We start from the raw sequence: 22,029 nt of genomic DNA on the forward strand, positions 1-22,029 counted from the left end.
AATATTTGTATTGTCAATAATTTTATACTCTTGGTGATTTTTAAAAACTTGGTAACGGTGCACTGCAAGTAAAATGGAAAATATACTGCACTAATCAAGGAAGAAAATTTACCAATGCGCCAATCATAAAAATGAATTTTGTTCATTAATTTATTTTGGTACTGTTCAGTGCTGTTCAATTTTTGGGAATGAACTATATACGTGCTAGTTTCTTGACAGTAGGAATATTGTGCCATTCTGTTAATGGTGTTAACCATTCCCTGAAGCTGTATTGTAATATCACATCCATGAAGTAGTAACACAGCAAGTAGCAAGAGTAAAAATATTGTGCTTTATATTTTGTTTTGTACATTTTTAAAGCAGGAATGCAAAATAGGAGTAGGGGTAGGTCATCAGGCCCCTGAAACCTGTCAAGCCATTCAGTATGTTCATGGCTAATTTATGCTGGTCTTTGCTTGTTCCATTTTTCCCTCAATTCCTCAATCTTTCATGGCTGTCTTAATATCTATCTCATGAGCTGGTCTCCAACATCATTTGGGTCAGAGAATTCCAAGCATTCACTGTCCCAACTATATTTATAAAGTGAAGGTTGTATTTTAACAGCTGGGGCTAATTTTACTATAAATTAAACTATTATTATCCTTAATGCAAGCCTTTTTCAAGTTTGTTTGTGGTTACAACTGACCTCTGGAAAATTTCTGGATGAACACAAACCAGAAACAACAGTGGGCCATCCAGCTTTTCAACTATGCCTTTCTTTCACCAAAATTATGGCAGACCATGTATGTCAAACTCATTTTCCTGCCCAAATTCTTTGCTTCCCTTAATTTTTAATCTTTATTCTAAATACAGAATGGAAGTGAGCATCCACAGTCTTTTATAGAAGGGAATGTGAAAACTTTATAATTTTTTGCTAAAATAATGTGTTCTGTTTCAAATGGTCATCTCGTATTGATATTGTGCTACCTAGTTCCAAATTTATCAAGCTGAGGATTCTCTCCATAATCTTTGCAGAATTGTAAATGTTTTCAGGTTTCTTATTTTCATTTTGGCTTGTGTCACTCCATTCTGTTATTCCAAGCCAAATTCCTCATCTTAGGAATTAATTAAGTAAATCTGCAATGCACTCCCTTCAAAGCTAGTCTTGGACTCAGAAATAAAAATTGCATATTGTACAATGTGTGGTTTCATAAAATCCTGTGCACCTGCAATTTAATCTTGTTCTCCCACACTATGCAGACCAGCAGAATAAATTGTCCACTCTTTGACTTTATTTTTTTCTCTTTCTCCCATTTCTGACCAAAATTGAAGTTATTTCCTTTTTAAAAAAGAATATGCAGTGTGGATTTCATGAAGGGCAGCATTTATTGATTATCTCTACTCCTTAAACTTAACAATTTCAGGTGCCATTTAGAATTGAGCAAATTTGATGTCCTGGAGTATTAATAAGTAAGCCTGACCAGTAAATGATAATAGATTTATTTCCTTGGGATATATAAAAAAAAACGAGATGAACTTTCACAATAAGCAATAGTTTGGTTAATTTGTGTACACTCTCTTTTTGGTGTAAATTCAAGATACTTAGGTGCTGCAAGTAATTTATCTGTCTTCTAGCCCTTGTTTAATTCTGACGTTGTGCTGTTTGTGTTGAGTTTGCATATAATCCCTGTAGGTTTCCTCTGAGCACTTCAATTTTCTACCATATTCCAAAGATGTGGTTTTCTAGATGAATTAATTGTTTTAATTTAGCCCTGGTTTAGAATGGGTAAAGCAGAATCAGAGCAATGTTAATTGAGATGTGTGAGAAAATAAGTTTCACAGAAGTATTAATGGGATTGCATTCAACCCAACATGGGACTCATGGATTGATTGGTCACCTGCATATTCGATGAGACAGAAAAAAAATGAAATATTGTCCCTACTCTCTTTTTCCGCAGCTCACCTTAATGCTAAATCTGCAAATATGTATTCATGTGTACAGCGTATTTGTCTCGATTGCCTGTAATTGAGATTCTGGTACTGATCCTTGTGGCAATCCATTAGCTAAGTCTTTTGTTCTGAAGAAGACTCATTTATTCCCACTGTTTTCTGACCCTAACCAGTCATATACTCTTGCTAACATGTTGCCTGCAACCTAATCAGCTGTTAATTAAATTATGATGTTTTCATCAAATTTAGTAATTTACCTATAATTACATTACTTAAAAGAATCAAGATATTAAATAAGGATGGTACTGTATTTGACGGCATAGGACCACCCCCCCCCCCCAAATTTCAGAGGGGCATATTAAGAAATTGTTTTTTAATGTATTTACGGGTAAGTATTTAAAACTTGTACAAAACATGCAACTAGGGCAACAGGGAAAAATCTTTTTATTAATAATACTGCTGTAATTAACAAGAGAAAACCAAAGCAGTTTAGCTGTAAAAGAAAACACGTTATTAGAGAACAAGCTACCAGTACGGTTATCATAAACAAAAACACATGAACTCTAACACCAACCTTCTGTTTCTTCAAAACCTTGATTCCTTTGTTCTAATATCCTGGCCTCATTAATTATCATTTTTGTAGAAATGCATTTCCCTGAACTCCCCTCATTTATCACCCAGTTTTTTTTTAACTCCTGTGCAAGTACTGGCCAATGTGGGGCTGGACAATGGAGGTTATGCTTCCCCTTTCCAGCAGTCTGTAGCTGTTGTTCTTGCTTTCTCCATTGTCTTTATCATTTTTGCTGTGGGTGATGCCCCAAAAACTCTTGCTGCCGCTCTATTACCATGCTCCTTAGTTTACCACTTTTAGTTTGAGCACTTTCCTCCTGTAGCCATCTTGAGGAGTAAATCTTCCACTGCTATCACCTTGCGTTTGTATTTCGGACTTCAACGAAAATGGTGGTCATGCTAGTGAGCCACTCAGCGACAATGAATGCTGTTGGCATTACCATTATCACCCTCATTTCAACTTCTCATCTAAGACCCAGGGGGATATTTTTGAGCCAATTTTTGGGGGGGGATAAAGGTGGGTCTCGTATGGCGTCAAATATGGTACATTTCTTTTGACTGTACACGTGGAGGCTATCTCATTGTTTTCTCAATTTGTGATGCTTAATTAATAAATAACTGTTGCCGTATTAACAAGCTTTATTGTTCTGTAAAATGAAGTTATTTAATTCCTTATTTTTGGCACTGGCAAATTTGACAGGTCTTGTGTAAAATGAATGTTTTGTAGCAGAAAAGCACAATCTGTGCTTAAGCTGCAGTGAGCGGTAAGCATATTTTATCATTCAATGCCTTCATGCGGATTTTCTGTTGTTAGATAAGTGGATCGTCAATCCACTTCATGGCTTTGCTATAATTGTCACTGGGATATAATTTTTTTTTGGTTTCAGTAACTCTCTTCCTGTTTTAATCTGCTTTTATTGAACTTATTGAATTAGAAATAGTTGCTGCGAAATTGAAAGGAACAATGATTTCCCAGTTTGTGGGCTTGATTTGTATCTTTGCTGCTTTACCTTGAATGCAAGATGTAAAACATTTCACAAGAATAATAAAATGGGGGGAGTAGGCTACCTGTCTTCTCAAGCCTGGCATGCCATTCAACATGACAATGACTTATTTACCACAGGCTTCAACACCTCTTCTGAGCCTCCCTTCATACGACCCTCAATTCTGTGATCTTCAAAAAAAATCTCCCTTTCCCCCCACTTTAAACTTCTCCACTCTTTCATAGTCCTCTGGAGTAGAGAATTCCAGAGGAACACTATCCCATCCAAGGAAAGATCCCTCTTCACTTCAGTTCTAAATGAGGCAGTCAATTAAAGCTAAAGTTCCCTTATTCAAAACTCTCCCATTCTCTTCACTAAGATCACCTATATTCAAAAGAATACACATCTTTATCTTTTTCCTTTATGATAAGAAAGCTGTCACATACCAGGATTTGGGCTAATGAATTTTTTCTGGACTGTATCCAATGGCTACATTTGCTTTCTTAAATAAGGGGTGCAAAACCTTGCATCGTGCTCCAGTTCACCAATATCTTCTACAATTGTAATACAGTACAACTCTGATTATCCAGAGTGGTTAGGACCAGGCTTATTTCGGATGAACGATATTTTTGGATAAATGTTGTTTTTGGCTAACTGGTCTTTTTTTTTTAAACAGCCCAGTAGCAACAGCAAATCACTTGTAACAGTGTTTAAAAACAACAAACCACAAGGGAAGGCTTTCAAAAGCATGAAATAATGTTTAATTCTCAACAAAAATCATGAACACAATCAGATAAATACAACTCCAAAAAACTCAAAATTCTATTCAGAGGATTTTAGAAAATTCCAAAAAAAATGAACATCAGTTTGGCAGTGTGTATTTTTTTTAAAAAAAAGGATAACTGAGGATTTCTGATAGCTTTGAATATCCTCATTTATCTGAAAAATTTCAGAGGCGAAATGATGTCATTTTGGCTTTGAAATTTTTCTTATAATTGAGGATTTCCTATTTTTCTGAAATCCTCAGTTATCTGAAAAAAATTTCAGAGCCAAAAAACATTTCGGAGAACTGAGGATTTTGGATAATCCGATTTTGAATAATCGGAGTCGTACTGTAATTCCTTATTTCTAAACATAACTTTCAAGCATTAAAGGCCAGTATACCTTTTTGTCTTCTGAATTCCAACTTGCCTGCATGCAAATGTTTTTTTTTAAGCACTCTTTTATCTGGAGTTTCTAAATGTCAGGAATTACAGTGAAAACAAGATTGTTTTTATCACATCTGAAATTCTTGCTGTTTAAGGTATTGTTTACAAGCCTCCGGTTTAAAACAACTGCCAAAGGCAAAAATTAAGTTTATTATCATCTGACTGTACAAAAATAACTAGATGAAACAGCATTTCTCCAGACGAATTGCACCAGCAAATACACACAGCACATAATAATCACAAAAATACAGAAAAATGTAATATGATTTGGTATAATTTACTTGTTTAATTTATAAGGGACCCAAGGTTACAGGATACTGTTCATCAATCTCATAGGTGGCAGTGAAAAGCTATTTCCCAACCTGGCAGTCCTGATTTTGATGCTGTAGTCCCTCCCTGATGCATTGACAAATTAAAAAAACATCCCAAAGTGTAATGTGAAGTATTTTCAAATATAGCAAGGAGCATGATTTTAAATTATTTTTAGATATATCTACTGAACATGAACTTCATGATCATGTTGGTTGCAGTGACATGGCTGGAATTTGGCCAATAGAAGTATAATTTACTTTGTTTATTTAGTTTCTTTCAAGCTATTTCAAGATTCAAGTAACAATTTCAACTGCATACTCTTTAGATTCTCCAGAGATAAAATTATCTACATTGAAGTTCAAGTTTATTATTGTCTGGTTGTACAAAACAACCAGGTGAGGACCTGATGAGATAAGGGAGAGGAGGCACAGCGCTCTACAGTGGAGTTCTACTGCCCACTCCTACTGTTGACAGGCTTTACATGGCCTGTTAAAGGAGCCAACAGTGTTTTATTTAAAATACTGCAACCGTGGTGTCTCAGCCCACGATGGTAGCGCCTGTGCTTGACTGTGGCCTTGAGGGATTGCAGATTCCAGGAAGAGCAGTGGATTGGTGCAGGGTGCTAATAATGGGGAGAATACCCCCTGAAGATGAGGAGATACCCCCCAAAGATGAGGAGATACCCCCAAAGATGAGGGGATACCCCCCAAAGATGAGGGGATACCCCCCAAAGATGAGGGGATACCCCCAAAGATGAGGGGATACCCCCAAAGATGAGGGGATATCCCCAAAGATGAGGGGATATCCCCAAAGATGAGGGGATATCCCCAAAGATGAGGGGATATCCCCAAAGATGAGGGGATATCCCCAAAGATGAGGGGATATCCCCAAAGATGAGGGGATACCCCCAAAGATGAGGGGATACCCCCAAAGATGAGGAGATACCCCCAAAGATGAGGAGATACCCCCCCAAAGATGAGGAGATACCGCCAAAGATGAGGAGATACCCCCCAAAGATGAGGAGATACCCCCCAAAGATGAGGAGATACCCCCCAAAGATGAGGAGATACCCCCCAAAGATGAGGAGATACCCCCCAAAGATGAGGAGATACCCCCCAAAGATGAGGAGATACCCCCAAAGATGAGGAGATATCCCCAAAGATGAGGAGATACCCCCAAAGATGAGGAGATACCCCCCAAAGATGAGGAGATACCCCCCAAAGATGAGGAGATACCCCCCAAAGATGAGGAGATACCCCCCAAAGATGAGGAGATACCCCCCAAAGATGAGGAGATACCCCCCAAAGATGAGGAGATACCCCCAAAGATGAGGAGATACCCCCCAACGATGAGGAGATACCCCCCAACGATGAGGAGAATACCCCCCAACGATGAGGAGATACCCCCCAACGATGAGGAGATACCCCCAAAGATGAGGAGATACTCCCCAAAGATGAGGAGATACCCCCCAAAGATGAGGAGATACCCCCCAAAGATGAGGAGATGAGGAGATACTCCCCAAAGATGAGGAGATACCCCCCAAAGATGAGGAGAAACCCCCCAAAGATGAGGAGATACCCCCCAAAGATGTGATACCCCCCCAAAGATGAGGAGATAACCCCCAAAGATGAGGAGACAACCCCCAAAGATGAGGTGATACCCCCCAAAGATGAGGAGATTCCCCCAAAGATGAGGAGATTCCCCCAAAGATGAGGAGATTCCCCCAAAGATGAGGAGATTCCCCCAAAGATGAGGAGATGCCCCCAAAGATGAGGAGATGCCCCCAAAGATGAGGAGATGCCCCCAAAGATGAGGAGATGCCCCCAAAGATGAGGAGATGCCCCCAAAGATGAGGAGATGCCCCCAAAGATGAGGAGATGCCCCCAAAGATGAGGAGATGCCCCCAAAGATGAGGAGATGCCCCCAAAGATGAGGAGATGCCCCCAAAGATGAGGAGATGCCCCCAAAGATGAGGAGATGCCCCCAAAGATGAGGAGATGCCCCCAAAGATGAGGAGATGCCCCCAAAGATGAGGAGATGCCCCCAAAGATGAGGAGATGCCCCCAAAGATGAGGAGATGCCCCCAAAGATGAGGAGATGCCCCCAAAGATGAGGAGATGCCCCCAAAGATGAGGAGATGCCCCCCCAAAGATGAGGAGATGCCCCCAAAGATGAGGAGATGCCCCCAAAGATGAGGAGATGCCCCCAAAGATGAGGAGATGCCCCCAAAGATGAGGAGATTCCCCCAAAGATGAGGAGATGCCCCCAAAGATGAGGAGATGCCCCCAAAGATGAGGTGATTCCCCCCAAAGATGAGGAGATTCCCCCCATAGATGAGGAGATGCCCCCAAGGATGAGGAGAGTACCCCCCAAGGATGAGGAGAGTACCTCCCAAGGATGAGGAGAGTACCCCCCAAGGATGAGGAGAATACCCCCAAAGATGAGGAGATGCCCCCAAAGATGAGGAGATGCCCCCAAAGATGAGGAGATGCCCCCAAAGATGAGGAGATGCCCCCAAAGATGAGGAGATGCCCCCAAAGATGAGGAGATGCCCCCAAAGATGAGGAGATGCCCCCAAAGATGAGGAGATGCCCCCAAAGATGAGGAGATGCCCCCCCAAAGATGAGGAGATGCCCCCCAAAGATGAGGAGATTCCCCCCAAAGATGAGGAGATGCCCCCCAAAGATGAGGAGATGCCCCCCCAAAGATGAGGAGATGCCCCCAAAGATGAGGAGATGCCCCCAAAGATGAGGAGATGCCCCCAAAGATGAGGAGATGCCCCCAAAGATGAGGTGATTCCCCCCAAAGATGAGGAGATGCCCCCCAAAGATGAGGAGATGCCCCCCAAAGATGAGGAGATGCCCCCAAGGATGAGGAGAGTACCCCCCAAGGATGAGGAGAGTACCCCCCAAGGATGAGGAGAGTACCCCCCAAGGATGAGGAGAATACCCCCCAAGGATGAGGAGAATACCCCCCAAGGATGTGGAGAATACCCCCCAAGGATGAGGAGAATACCCCCCAAGGATGAGGAGAATACCCCCCAAGGATGAGGAGAATACCCCCCAAGGATGAGGAGAATACCCCCCAAGGATGAGGAAAAACAGAGAGAAGACCTGAAGGACAGTGGCAGACCAGCAAGAAGCTCTATGACTGAAGGACACACAGGTGGCTGCTGGCAACTTGAGATCAAAGGACTTGCACTGCTGGAGATCGGCTCAAAGGAACCTGTATCGGAACCGGGATTCAAGTGGGTGCTGAGAGCAAGAAGGGGTCCCAAAGGGGCCCAAGTGCTGAAGGCTTCCTCCTCACATTGGAGTTTTGGACCTTGGCTTGGGTTCACGGTGGTTTGAGCTGAACTAGAATATTATGCTGCTGCAGAGGCTGTGGGTGTCCTGAAGGCAAATCCATAGACCCTGCGTGACTGGAGGACCCTTTGGCTTCTCTTTCTCTGACTGTAAGGGGTACTGAAATGCTAATTGCATATCTTTTTCTACCTTTTTGTAGACTAAAGGCAATTTCATGTGAATGTTTGTTTTATTACATAACAATAGACAGTGTTCCTTCAGATCATGGTGTGCACATAAAAACACAATACACAGGATGTAATGATCAAATAAATAATCAAAATTAAAAAATATATATATATAAATATCTGGGATGATTTGCAAGTTTAGAGGATACTGTCCCATCAATCTCAGTGTCCTCAGAAATAAACTATTCCCCAGCCTGGCAGTCCTGATTTTGAAGCTACGAGACTGCCACCTTATAGTAGTGGCATAAAGATGCTGTGGGCTGGATGGAAAATGTCTTCTAAATCTTCAAGTCTATTTAAACAATGCTCAGGGACAATGTCATCCAGAGAGAAAAGGGAGATGCCAGTGATTCTCTCTGCTGTTTTAATGATCCTCTGTAGAAACTTTGGATCTGATGCTTTGCAGGAACCAAACTATACAATGATGTAGCCAGACAGGGTGCTCTCAATTGTGTTTCTGTAAAAGGTTGTCAAGATGGTGAGTGGGGGACTTGTCCTTCTCAGCCTCCTTCAGAAGTGTAGACGCTGCTGTGCCTTCCTGATTGTTGTGATGGTATTTAGATAACTGGTCTGTGTTTAATCATTCAGTTTTGAGTGGTGCCGGTTCAGTTCCTTTGTATTCTGAAACAAAATAGGGTTTTGTGTGTGTGTGTGTGTGTGTGTATATATGATACATTAGGGTTAATGTGCACACACACATCGATATATCTAGATATCTCTCTCTCTATCCCTAATTATTAACCCTTAACAAAGAAATCTCTTGGTGCCTGCCACATTGACCACTGCCAGTGGGCTAATCTCGCCTCCAACTGTGCATCTTGGTGCCTCACAGTTCGGCGGGCAGCAACCTTTGAAGAAGACTGCAGAGCCCACCTCACTGAGAAAAGACAAAGGAGGAAAAACCCAACACCCAACCCACCAAATTTCCCTTGCAACCGCTGCAACCATGCCTGCCTGTCCCGCATCGGACTTGTCAGTCACCAACGAGCCTGCAGCAGGCGTGGACATACCCCTCCATAAATCTTCGTCCGCGAAGCCAAGCCAAAGAAAGAAGAAGATAGGGAACATCTAGAGTCAGCAGGACTAGTGTGGAAATGGAGTCACGTATACCAGAATGGTATATTCTGGATAGTGGATTTTCTCTTTGAAGAACTTGAATGGACCAGAAGGATTTTTATGACTGTCAAATAATGTTGTCACGTTGATGAGACCTGCCATTTTTTAAACATTCCAGATTACTCTTTGAATTTAAGTGTCTCAGCTGACATAGTTGGCATTTGAACTTGTTTTTTTTTGCTCTGGGCCTTTGCATTACTACTGAAATTTAACTTCTGCACCACTTTTATTATCTCCATTACTGATTATGGTAGTTTTTCAACATATGAGACAATGCTTTATAAAATTAACATGTCGATAGTATTGATTGTCGGAAATAAACAAATGTTAGAAGTATTTCACAGAACAGGTAGTATCTATATGCGAAGTGTCCTATTGCAGAAGGAAAAAAATTAAAGATGTAGTTAACAGCAGGAGGAGGAGCAAGGGAACAAAAGGTGGGAGTTATTTAATGAAAGGCAGGAGATTTAAATGGCAAAATCTAGTGAAGAGTACAGAGTGATGGTAATGAAAGCATTTGGCAGTGCTTTTATCAGATTTAAGACATTAGCACCTCAATCCATTCTACTCTGTGCAGCAATTTCACATTCCTCTTCAGCCTCGTTAACTACTTTGACTAAAATAGGTAGGTACCTGCATAAGATGGAGATAACCAGAGTATCATCTTCCACATTTAATTGCAAATGTGCAGTCTCATGAAGCTACTGCCTGGTTTTTACAATTTGTGAACCTTGTTGGCCCCACCAGTGTTCTTCATGTAAGAATTTGGTATTGCTTTGAACTCTCTTTTCCTCTCTACTGCAGTTATAAGTTTGGCGCACAGTGCAGGGCAAATGTCCTCAGATGTGTTGCCAACTCTAATTGGAGATATTTGCACTACAAAGCAGGAAAAATCTCCATCCCCAGTTTTAAAATTATTCTGGCACAAAAGTAGGAGGAAAAGCTTTAGTTTGGAATTTTTTTTCAGCTAGGTTCACAGCACATCTGCTGGTTCTTACATTTTCAATTGGCCATCCAAATGTTGATAATGCTATCTCTCAGCATTCTCTCCAGTGGTTTCCCTACATCTAACTTCAGGCTTATTGATCTGATTATTCACCCAGCTCCTTTTAAATAATAACACATTTGTCATCCTCTTATCCTCTGTAACTTCTCCTTTCCTCAGCGATGAGACTGTTTCCTTTCCTTCAGCTTCCCACCCCTCACTTCTTATCAGAGAGCTTCCCTTCTTATCCCTCTCCCACTATGATTTCCCAGCTTCTGTTCTTCACTCTCACCTGTATCCACCTATTACCTCTTGCCTGTTGGCCTGAGCTCCATCCCCTTCCTCCTTCCCACCCCCACATTTTTATGCAAGTTTTTCTTTGTTTCTGACAAAGGGCTCAGGTCCAAAACATTAGGCTTCTTCAGGTGCATTCTCCACTAAGAATGCGCTTGCAGAAGAGGAAGCGGCCCTTTGAATTGTCATTCAGGTGGCAGTGCTAAAAGCTGCATGGGATGCGCCTCTGAGCGCACTCTGGCATCTGTCACTTCGGGCTGTCAGATTTGGGATGGCTGGCTGTCAGTTGGGACAGCTGGCAAGGGCTATCAGCGCAGGGATGTCCCCACACTGATCCCGCTGCCCTGCTCTCCCAACAGCCTGATATCAGTCCCCACACTATGGGGCAGCCAGTGTGGGCTGCAGCGGTTGGGGTGGGTGAAGCGGCTGTAGCGGTTGGAGTGGCCGCCGTGGGGTGGCCGGTGCAGGCATTAATGGTTAGAATAGCCGGTGTGGGCTGCAGGGGTTGGAGCGGGTGGTGCGGGCTGCAGGTGTAGGAGCGGCCGGCGTGGGCTGCAGGGGTAGGAGTGGCTGGCACGGGCTGCAGGGGTAGGAGCGGCTGGCGCGGGCTGCAGGGGAAGGAGCGGCCGGCACAGGCTGCAGGGGTAGGAGCAGCCGGTGCAGACCATTCCAACCACTAATGCCCATGCCGGCCACCCCAACCACTAATGCCCATGCCGGCTGCCCCACAGTGTGGGGACTGACATTGGGCTGTTGGGAGAGAGCGGGGCAGGATCAGTGTGGAGACGCGCGGGATATCCCAGCGCTGACTGATAGCCCATGTTGGCTGCCCCTCCCCTGACGTCCCCTCCCCTGACGTCCCCTCCCCTGACGTCCCCTCCCCTGACGTCCCCTCCCCTGACGTCCCCTCCCCTGACGTCCCCTCCCCTGACGTCCCCTCCCCTGACGTCCCCTCCCCTGACGTCCCCTCCCCTGACGTCCCCTCCCCTGACGTCCCCTCCCCTGACGTCCCCTCCCCTGACGTCCCCTCCCCTGACGTCCCCTCCCCTGACGTCCCCTCCCCTGACGTCCCCTCCCCTGACGTCCCCTCCCCTGACGTCCCCTCCCCTGACGTCCCCTCCCCTGACGTCCCCTCCCCTGACGTCCCCTCCCCTGACGTCCCCTCCCCTGACGTCCCCTCCCCTGACGTCCCCTCCCCTGACGTCCCCTCCCCTGACGTCCCCTCCCCTGACGTCCCCTCCCCTGACGTCCCCTCCCCTGACGCTTTCAGGCGGCTGCATCATGTAGCTGGAGGGACCACTGTGCTGTGGCGATTATCCCTCTCGGAGGAGGGTTACAAAGTTAGCCTTGCAGGCACCTCCTGCGCATTCAAGTGGTCACCCGACAGCTGCATATTCCCATAATACGTAGCTTTACAAGCGGGGAATTTGGCCACCTGAAAGTGCCTATTGATTACCTTTGACTTCCTATGGGTGCTGCATGACCCAAGTTTCTCCAGCATTTATTTGTATTGCACTAAACCCCAGCGTCTGTTGATTTTCTTGTTGTAACAGTTTGTTATATTTTATATTGTATATAGATATGTTTTATAGGAGATAAATTATGGCAGGTTTTTTAGTTTGGGTCATATACAGATACAAACACTTCAAAACAGATCTCATTTAAAATGCTGGAGCTCTGCTCAGTTCAGGCTCCGCGTGCCTTTGAAAAACTTTGAAGAAAGACTTCACAAGTAGGTGTTATTGGACGTGGAGTAATGGATTATTGTTTTGGAAAATAACTGATGAACGAACTCAGATTAGGTCTGGAGCCGCTGTCCGTCTGAGTGCAGTTGGCTGTTCTTAGAGCATCATGTGTTTTTCTCTCTTTCTTCTTCAACCCTTGATTTCTCCATTTCCAATTCAACAGATCTCTCCTCCGAAAAATTGTCTTTATCAACAAATTTTCCCTCACCTATATAATCCTCTGAATTTGTATTTTTCTCATCCAAAATTTGACTTCAGTCAGCTTCAATGTCTTAGAAATAACTATCAGTTCCTCTTTTCCGTTGTTCTGTAATTCCACAGGTGATGGTTTTGACAAAAATGTACCAACATCCATTGATGCTGTTTTCCACACACACATAAGCTTTAAATTAGCTTGGAACAACCAATTAATTAATAAATCACAAAAACTCCAATTTTCAATTGGAAAAGAAGCTCCTAATCTTATGATCCCAGAGGACCCCAAAACCCAGCAGCAATAGAAATTTACCAAGTCAAATGGTTACTTAAGCAAAAGTTACTTTTAATTATCTTTAAACATAAAAACAGAATCACACTTTTGCTTATCACTATTGACTTAACTAACCTAACTTAACCCCTTTCTAATTTTAAGTGCACGTGTATGAAATGTGTGTGTAAGTTCAGAAGAGTTCTTTGATTCACAGTCCAATTTCACTTCTCACTCCTCCAAATTCACTGGTTGCAGGCAATTCTTATACTGTGGACAGAATTTAACATTTATGAATTTCTCCAGGGTTTGGTGCTTGAAAGGTAAATGGTTACTGCTCAAGAAGGTTCATGTCGGTTTTCAGAGAGTGAGATTCGTTGCTCATTGGACACCCACAACTGATTCCTTCTGATCAGCCACTTCAGTGTCTTGCTGAAGAAGTTTGCCCCATCAAGGTTTTCCAGGTGATAACCTCTTTCTTTCAAGTCACCACAGAGTTCCTTTTTGTTTCCCTTCTTTCAAGTGAAACATTATGTAGCCAGTCCTCTCCTCTTGCATGGACCACAAGAGCTTTGACCGGGGCTGAACCTAGAACTCACAACCCGTCTTCAAAATGGAGTTTTCCATAAGCTTGCCAGCTTGTCATGTTCCTGTCCCAGCTGCTGCTGCTAAACTGTGGAACTGAATCCTCTCCCCTCTCCCCTCTCCCCTCTCCCCTCTCCCCTCTCCCCTCTCCCCTCTCCCCTCTCCCCTCTCCCCTCTCCCCTCTCCCCTCTCCCCCCTCCCCCCTCCCTCCCCCCTCCCTCCCCCCTCCCTCCCCCCTCCCTCCCCCCTCCCTCCCCCCTCCCTCCCCCCTCCCTCCCCCCTCCCTCCCCCCTCCCTCCCCCCTCCCTCCCCCCTCCCTCCCCCCTCCCTCCCCCCTCCCTCCCCCCTCCCTCCCCCCTCCCTCCCCCCTCCCTCCCCCCTCCCTCCCCCCTCCCTCCCCCCTCCCTCCCCCCTCCCTCCCCCCTCCCTCCCCCCTCTCCCCCTCCCTCTCCCCCTCCCTCTCACAGCTCCGGACCTAATCCTCAGACTTCATTCATCTGTTGCTTTCCGAAACAATATTCCATTACTCCACAACATTTTCAATTAACACCTGCTTGTGAAGTCCTTCTCGGCATTCTTCAAAGTTTGTGCAAAGGCACTCAAAGCATGAACTGTCTGGTTTGAGCAGAGCTCCAGCATTTTAAATGAGATCTGTTTTGAAGTGTTTGTGTCTGTATGTGACCTAAACTATAAAAACCTGCCACAATTTATCTCCTATAAAACATATCTATATACAATATAAAATATAACATCAACGGTCACATTGTTTACCCACAGTTCTGCAGTAAAACATCTTGAGGTTAGAATTTGTTTTATGTTACATTACAAGTTTTATTATTTTGAGCTGTGACATTATTTCAAGTTATTCTGAGCATAAAAACATAGCAACAGTTGCACTGTGTTCGCTGATTTTGGCATCAAATTACTATTATCTATAAATCCCTGACATGCACCAATTTATTTTGACATTTAGCTTTTGTGAACTTGTAAATGAACAACAGAATTTGTTAACCTTTTTATTGAAAGAAAAGTTGCAAAATAGTTTGATAAATTTGTGCTGCAATTCTACAGCTGATTCAAACAGCTATGAAATAAAATGGATATGGTTCTTCTCACGAAAACCAGTTGGTATTTTTCTTGTTTTTGCTTTTTCTAATGAGAGTTGCAAAAAGATTTAAGTTTCTGTGACAATTGTTACTGGCCATTGTGTGCAATTCAAAATCCAGATGATTTTGTTTTACTTTTTGAAGCGTTAGGAATTCCAATAATAAGCTGTCATTTATATTTAAATTATTTGGAAAATGGACATCATTTGTGTGGGTTTTTTTAAAAATTCATCAGTCCTGCCCCTATTTTTCCTAAAACTTGGGTCATGTCATAATTCAAAAGATGGAGTGTTAATTTTCAGATCTTGACCCTAAAGAAGTGGCTTTTAGGACAAAAGGAGTGATTTTACTGAAGTTTAAAAGTTCAATTTTCCAAAAAAGGGAATAGACCATTTTGGATGGTTAGACTGGAAATGTAAATATTAAGGAACTTTGAGATTTTATCCAAGGTGTTTTTATTGAAAGGATAGGCTCCTTTTTTGAAGTATACCCAATTCTTTTTTAAAAAAAGAAAAACTGCTGTTTCACCTCTTTTTGCTAAGAAGTGAGATAACTTGAACAAAAACCTCTCATTGAATTTTATGATTTAAAAAAAAAAGTGTGACAATATTTTCTGATCTTTTGCAGTGAGCACCTTTCCTGTTCCTTCACCTTCTTTCTGCATGGTGAAAGCAACGTCTGTACAAGTGTTGAGATTGCCCAACACCAACCTGTGTACCTTGTCAATGAAGAGCACATCAATGTAGCACTAACGTCAGCCACACCTTTTCAAGGTGAGTTAATGCATTAGTTTTGAGGGAAGGTTTGTTACTGTATTTTAAACAAACATTGGTTTTAAAAGGCATGTAGTCATTTTTTTTGTAAAGTAGAAGTGATCCTGAAGAATTAAAATTGAAAACCAATATGAAGAGGGAGAGAGAAATTAAGAGAATCCAAACCCTCTGTTTTGGTAGGTTTCAAGGAGAGCAGAAGGAGATATCGGGGCATTGAGCATGTAAGAGGCAAGGCGAAATTTTGGGGGGTAAAATCATGGATGTTAAAATAAAGGTGTGTTGAAGCAGTAATTTGATTAAACTGAAAATATAGTGAACTAGAAACCAATGGTAGATGATGGATGAGCAGAATTTCTTGTCAAGTACAATGCAATTAATAAGCATTTTGGATTTACTCATTTTGTGTAAGTGAGTCGAGATGAGGGTTAGCTGAAGTCTTTAGCAATGGAAAAAATAGGACATAGGAGAAATTGGGATTGAATAAGATGATTGGAAGGGGTGGGTTAGGATGCAAATGAGTCAGCCATAAATAAGAATGGATTGCTGTGGAGGGTGGTTGAAATTTATTGGTTTGAAATGAAATATCAGCATGTTAAAACATATATTCATGTTTGTACCTAATTTATACACTGTTAGCCTCTTTAAAAATTGGAATGTCTTGTGATTTGATTTTGTTTTTGAACAGTTTTCTAAGTTCTGTTATGTTGCTATTTTGAGCCATTTATAGCAAATTCATAATGTAAAAATACATTTGTTGAGTTAATCATCAATACCAAAACAATTATTGATCATACTATTTTTTCCAGTCATCATTAGTCCATTTGGACTGAATGGCACACTTACAGGCCAGACGTACAAGATGTCAGATCCAGCTACAAGGAAATTGATCGAAGAATGGCAATACTTCTATCCAATGGTATTGAAGAAAAAAGAAATAAAGGAAGAGGAGGAAATGGATTGTGATGATGACTTCCCTGTTGCAGTTGAGGTTATTGTAGGTAAGTGCAGTGTTCATATTTAAGATCAAATAAAAACATTGTAAGTACTAACATGATCATTGATTTAAAATTTCCATTTTCAACCTTTTCTTCAGCCATGGCCTCCTCTCCGAGGACTCTCCTCAGTTTACATGCCCCTTCCTTATGAAGCAGTGAAGTGTTGGTTTCTTCCACACTTCTCTCCTATTGACTACATAAAAGCATTTTTAAAAATTGAGTTGAAAAGAAAGCAAGGCTTTGACTTAAATGTGATGTGGCCCCCATTAAGAATGGCTGGTTTAAAATCGTGTTGAGACAAGCCTCCAGAAAAGCATGGTTGGGAAAGAGGGAGCAGGGAATGCTAACTCCATCCAATGGAGCTATCTGCCTCAACAAAAAAATGCATGTCATTACCAACACTGGCCAGAAAGATGAACATAAGGCCTCATTTTGAAATTTGTTCAATTTTATGATAAAATGAGATAAGGTATTTGATGTCATAGTTGTTGTAAGGCTATCATAGCAGGGTATGGAAGAGCCCTTAGTTTTTAACTTGTGTGGCTGAGTTGCTGCTTCTAAACTGCTCCACTTTGAGGTGGAGGTGGACCCGATTGCCACAAAAGGATGACTGGGATGTGAATGAGTCATGTTCATAATGACCTGGCCTGATGTTTGTGAGCCTTGGAAAGCTTAGGTTGTGATCTGAATATTTGAATACTCTTCCTTTGGTACCAAAAACTCTGTGATCTCTTCGTCACTAATCACAACACTATTTATTGTTTTCATACCCTCACTCAGCTTTTCAATAATGTTGAATTGATATTTGTAATATCAGCAAGATGTATTTAAATTGCATAATATGTTATAAAATGATATTCCCAACTAAATTTTCAAGAGTTGAACCCCTGTGTTCATGGGCTAATTTGAAATTAAGTTGTGTACAATCTCAGAACAAAAAGTAAACTCTGTTCTCCTTCCTTCACCCCTTCCTCTGTCCTCTCCTCTCCTTCACCCACCTTCTTACTTGGGTGTCTTTCTAAATTTAGCTCATATGCTGATGAAGGGCTCAGGCCTGAAACATTGGTTCCCCTTTGTTTCCTACAGATGTTGCATTGCCTGATATTCTTTTTACACAGCCACTTCATTCCAAGAAATTATTTCCTTTTTTCTCCAGAACGTGTGCTGTGTAAAAAGCACAGAACCAGAATGGGGGTGCCTTCCAGTTCCATCTTTTTTTTTCGCTCGCCCCTTGTAATTTTCCCGCAATGCCTGCAGTGTAAGTTGCACTCCAGGCATTCCAGGACCAACTCGGCTAATGAATACGTCGTCACAGTTCCGCCTTTTTAGATAAAGCCATTAGATATAGCTTTATGTCGATGTGTTTAATTGCATTTTGTGCAAGGTTGATACATATGGATTGGCAAGTGGATACACGCTTCATTTGCTGGGATTGGATGTCTTGAAGGCCACTGCTTATCGCTTGGCCAAGAGGGTTAACGAAGACTTCCGGTTGATTGCTCATAGGGTAACAGCAGCAATCAAAGTCTCCTACTTACTTTACAGTTCTTCCATCTGCTAAGCTTTATTTTACAACTGAAGTGCTCTATATTACTTACTTTTCTTTCTTCTACTTATATTTGTATTGGAATAGTAATAAGAAGCAAATTGGAAGAAATGTTAACAAATCTGACCATGGAGAATATCACTGAGGTGTTTAATCAGCACAGACAGATGATAACTGGTGATCTTAAAGAAGTCTTGGGTCAGATTAACACTAAATTCAACCAAGTCCAAAAAATATCTAAAGAGCATGGCAAATGTTTGACAATAGTTTAGGAGGAACTGAGCAGCTTAACTCAATGTATTGATGAAATGGAAAATACATGCTCCAAATTAAGTAACAGTAATTAGAAACTAACGAAGAAAGTTGTTGATCTGGAAAGTAGGAGCAGAGCACAGAAATTGCATATCCTCGGCTTGGCTGAATCCACAGAAAGTAGGCAACCTACTAAATTCTTTCAGAGTTGCTTTGCGAGGTCTTTGGTAAGGACTTTCTTTCATCTCCCCCAGAGATTGATAAAGCACATTGCTCTTTATTACCTAAGCCATCTCCTGGGCAGAGACCTCGTTCAGTTAATCTTCAGCTACATCTTTACCAAGTAAAGGAGTCTTTGATCTGTGAAGCCTGTCGAAGGAGGGCACTTGAATATCGCAGTCAGTGTTTTAGAATTGTAGAAGATTATTTTCATGAATCAGTGCAGAGAATACAAAGTAGTAGTGTCGGAGCTATCTCTCTTTGGCTTGGCTTCGCGGACGAAGATTTATGGAGGGGGTAAATGTCCACGTCAGCTGCAGGCTCGTTTGTGGCTGACAAGTCCGATGCGGGACAGGCAGACATGGTTGCAGGGGAAAATTGGTTGGTTGGGGTTGGGTGTTGGGTTTTTCCTCCTTTGCCTTTTGTCAGTGAGGTGGGCTCTGCGGTCTTCTTCAAGGGAGGTTGCTGCCCGCCGAACTGTGAGGCGCCAAGATGCACGGTTTGAGGCGATATCAGCCCACTGGCGGTGGTCAATGTGGCAGGCACCAACAGATTTCTTTAGGCAGTCCTTGTACCTTTCCTTTGGTGCACCTCTGTCACGGTGGCCAGTGGAGAACTCGCCATGTAACACAATCTTGGGAAGGCGATGGTCCTCCATTCTGGAGACGTGACCCACCCAGCGCAGCTGGATCTTCAGCAGCGTGGACTCGATGCTGTCGACCTCTGCCATCTCGAGTACTTCGACGTTAGGGATGAAAGCGCTCCAATGAATGTTGAGGATGGAGCGGAGACAACGCTGGTGGAAGCGTTCTAGGAGCCGTAGGTGATGCCGGTAGAGGACCCATGCTTCGGAGCCGAACAGGAGTGTGGGTATGACAACGCCTCTGTATATGCTTATCTTTGTGAGGTTTTTCAGTTGGTTGTTTTTCCAGACTCTTTTGTGTAGTCTTCCAAAGGCGCTATTTGCCTTGGCGAGTCTGTTGTCTATCTCGTTGTCGATCCTTGCATCTGATGAAATGGTGCAGCCGAGATAGGTAAACTGGTTGACCGTTTTGAGTTTTGTGTGCCCGATGGAGATGTGGGGCGCGCTGGTAGTCATGGTGGGGAGCTGGCTGATGGAGGACCTCAGTTTTCTTCAGGCTGACTTCCAGGCCAAACATTTTGGCAGTTTCCGCAAAACAGGACGTCAAGCGCTGAAGAGCTGGCTCTGAATGGGCAACTAAAGCGGCATCGTCTGCAAAGAGTAGTTCACGGACAAGTTTCTCTTGTGTCTTGGTGTGAGCTTGCAGGCGCCTCAGATTGAAGAGACTGCCATCCGTGCGGTACCGGATGTAAACAGCGTCTTCATTGTTGAGGTCTTTCATGGCTTGGTTCAGCATCATGCTGAAGAAGATTGAAAAGAGGGTTGGTGCGAGAACACAGCCTTGCTTCACGCCATTGTTAATGGAGAAGGGTTCAGAGAGCTCATTGCTGTATCTGACCCGACCTTGTTGGTTTTCGTGCAGTTGGATAACCATGTTGAGGAACTTTGGGGGGCATCCGATGCGCTGTAGTATTTGCCAAAGCCCTTTCCTGCTCACGGTGTCGAAGGCTTTGGTGAGGTCAACAAATGTGATGTAGAGTCCTTTGGTTTAAAGCCTTCTCTGCTATATCCTGAATATTACACTTTCTAATGGTCAGAAGAAATTGCTGCATTCTGCTAAAGAGGTCATGTTATTTGTTGATTGGTTATTTTTGACTGGGCAATTTTTATTTTTTATTTGTATCTGGGATAATAAACTTATTTGGATATTATTTATTCAAGCAAGTTTTTTCTCTTCATTGATTTATGAGAAGAAGGATACTAAGGAATATATCTTCATTTCTCTTTCAATATTACTTTAGTATTTTGCTTTTTATTAATTGAATTATTTTTTACGGGGAAAATGCATAAGAAATTTGTAATCATTGTTTTCATAGTCAAAATGTAAAAATCATTGTTTGGAAGAATAGCTTATATTTACATTTGTAGTAATGAAGCTAATGACAACAAGTTCCAGCTGGGAGAATCAATTGGGTGTGAAATGGTTTGGTTAGATAAGCTTGTTTCAAAATCTCTAGCAGATGTCTGGGTTTGGGAGGGAGGGGTGCAGGGTGTGGTTGTGCATTTTACTTTTCTTCAAGGTTGTTATCACTTTAAGAATATGTTTAAACTTTGACAATATGAATTTTTACAATTTATTTGCAGTTTCATATTTTTACATTAAGGCTATTACCTGGTCACTAGATATTTGTTGTTCTAATCAATCTACATTAATCAGGAAAAATTATGGATAATTCTATTAACTTAGTTGGAAAGTAAAAGGTATGAACCATACAATTAAAAGGAAAAATAGTATTTTCACATATTAATCAGCTTAAAGCTAATGTATTTTTACAAGAAAAGCATATTTGTAGTTGTGATAATTCACGCCTTATGATAAAGTGGAGAGGCCAACAATTTCATTCCTCTTTCCAGGCTAGGGGTGGGGTGGGGGGAGCTGTTTTGATTCTTATTGATCCAAATTTTATTTTGTCCACCACAGTCATATCAGATACAAATGGTCGATATATCATTGTTTCAGGGAAATTGAATACAGGTACACGATCCTTTATCCACACATCTAAAATCCGGAAAGCTCCAAAATCTGGCAAGTGGCGACCGGCAGTCAGGCGAGACAGCTGAGGGACCAGCAGTCAGGCGAGACAGCTGAGGGACCAGCGGTCGGGGGAGGAGGCCGCGGGACCAGCGGTCAGGGGAGGAGGCCGCGGGGCCAGCGGCGGGGGGGAGGCGGCCGCGGGGCCAGCGGCGGGGGAGGCGGCCGCGGGGCCAGCGGCGGGGGGAGGCGGCCGCGGGGCCAGCGGCGGGGGGAGGCGGCCGCGGGGCCAGCGGCGGGGGGAGGCGGCCGCGGGGCCAGCGGCGGGGGCAGGCGGCCGCGGGGCCAGGCGGCCGCGGGGGCAGGCGGCCGCGGGGGCAGGCGGCCGCGGGGGCAGGCGGCCGCGGGGGCAGGCGGCCGCGGGGCCAGGCGGCGGGGGCAGGCGGCCGCGGGGGCAGGCGGCCGCGGGGCCAGGCGGCCGCGGGGGCAGGCGGCCGCGGGGCCAGGCGGCCGCGGGGCCAGGCGGCCGCGGGGCCAGGCGGCGGGGGCAGGCGGCCGCGGGGCCAGGCGGCGGGGGCAGGCGGCCGCGGGGCCAGCGGGGGGGGGAGGCGGCAGCGCAATTCAGGTGGGCTTTCCAAAATCAAGAAAAATCCAAAATTCAGAACACACTGTCCAAAAGGATTCCGGATAAAGGATCATGTACCTGTAATAATAGCTAATATCATGCCCTCAATGCAGATAATATGTTTTTTTAAATGTTTTTTTCTTCCTTACCCGATTTTTGATTTTATACTCTCG

At 43.4% G+C, this 22,029-nt stretch overlaps 1 protein-coding gene across 4 annotated transcripts in view; it reads left to right on the top strand.

The window, feature by feature from the left end:
- The window catches only part of LOC138761280 (mediator of RNA polymerase II transcription subunit 13-like), a 246,699-nt gene that overhangs the window by 156,875 nt on the left and 67,795 nt on the right, over positions 1-22,029 (top strand). For all 4 annotated transcript variants that reach the window (XM_069933152.1, XM_069933155.1, XM_069933153.1 and 1 more), the window contains 2 exons: positions 15,459-15,604; positions 16,411-16,602. In XM_069933152.1, coding sequence (XP_069789253.1) covers positions 15,459-15,604; positions 16,411-16,602 — 338 coding nt within the window. The remainder of the gene's footprint in view (positions 1-15,458; positions 15,605-16,410; positions 16,603-22,029) is intronic.

This window comes from Narcine bancroftii, chromosome 4 (genome assembly GCF_036971445.1).
Source record: "Narcine bancroftii isolate sNarBan1 chromosome 4, sNarBan1.hap1, whole genome shotgun sequence".
Lineage (NCBI taxonomy): Eukaryota > Metazoa > Chordata > Chondrichthyes > Torpediniformes > Narcinidae > Narcine > Narcine bancroftii.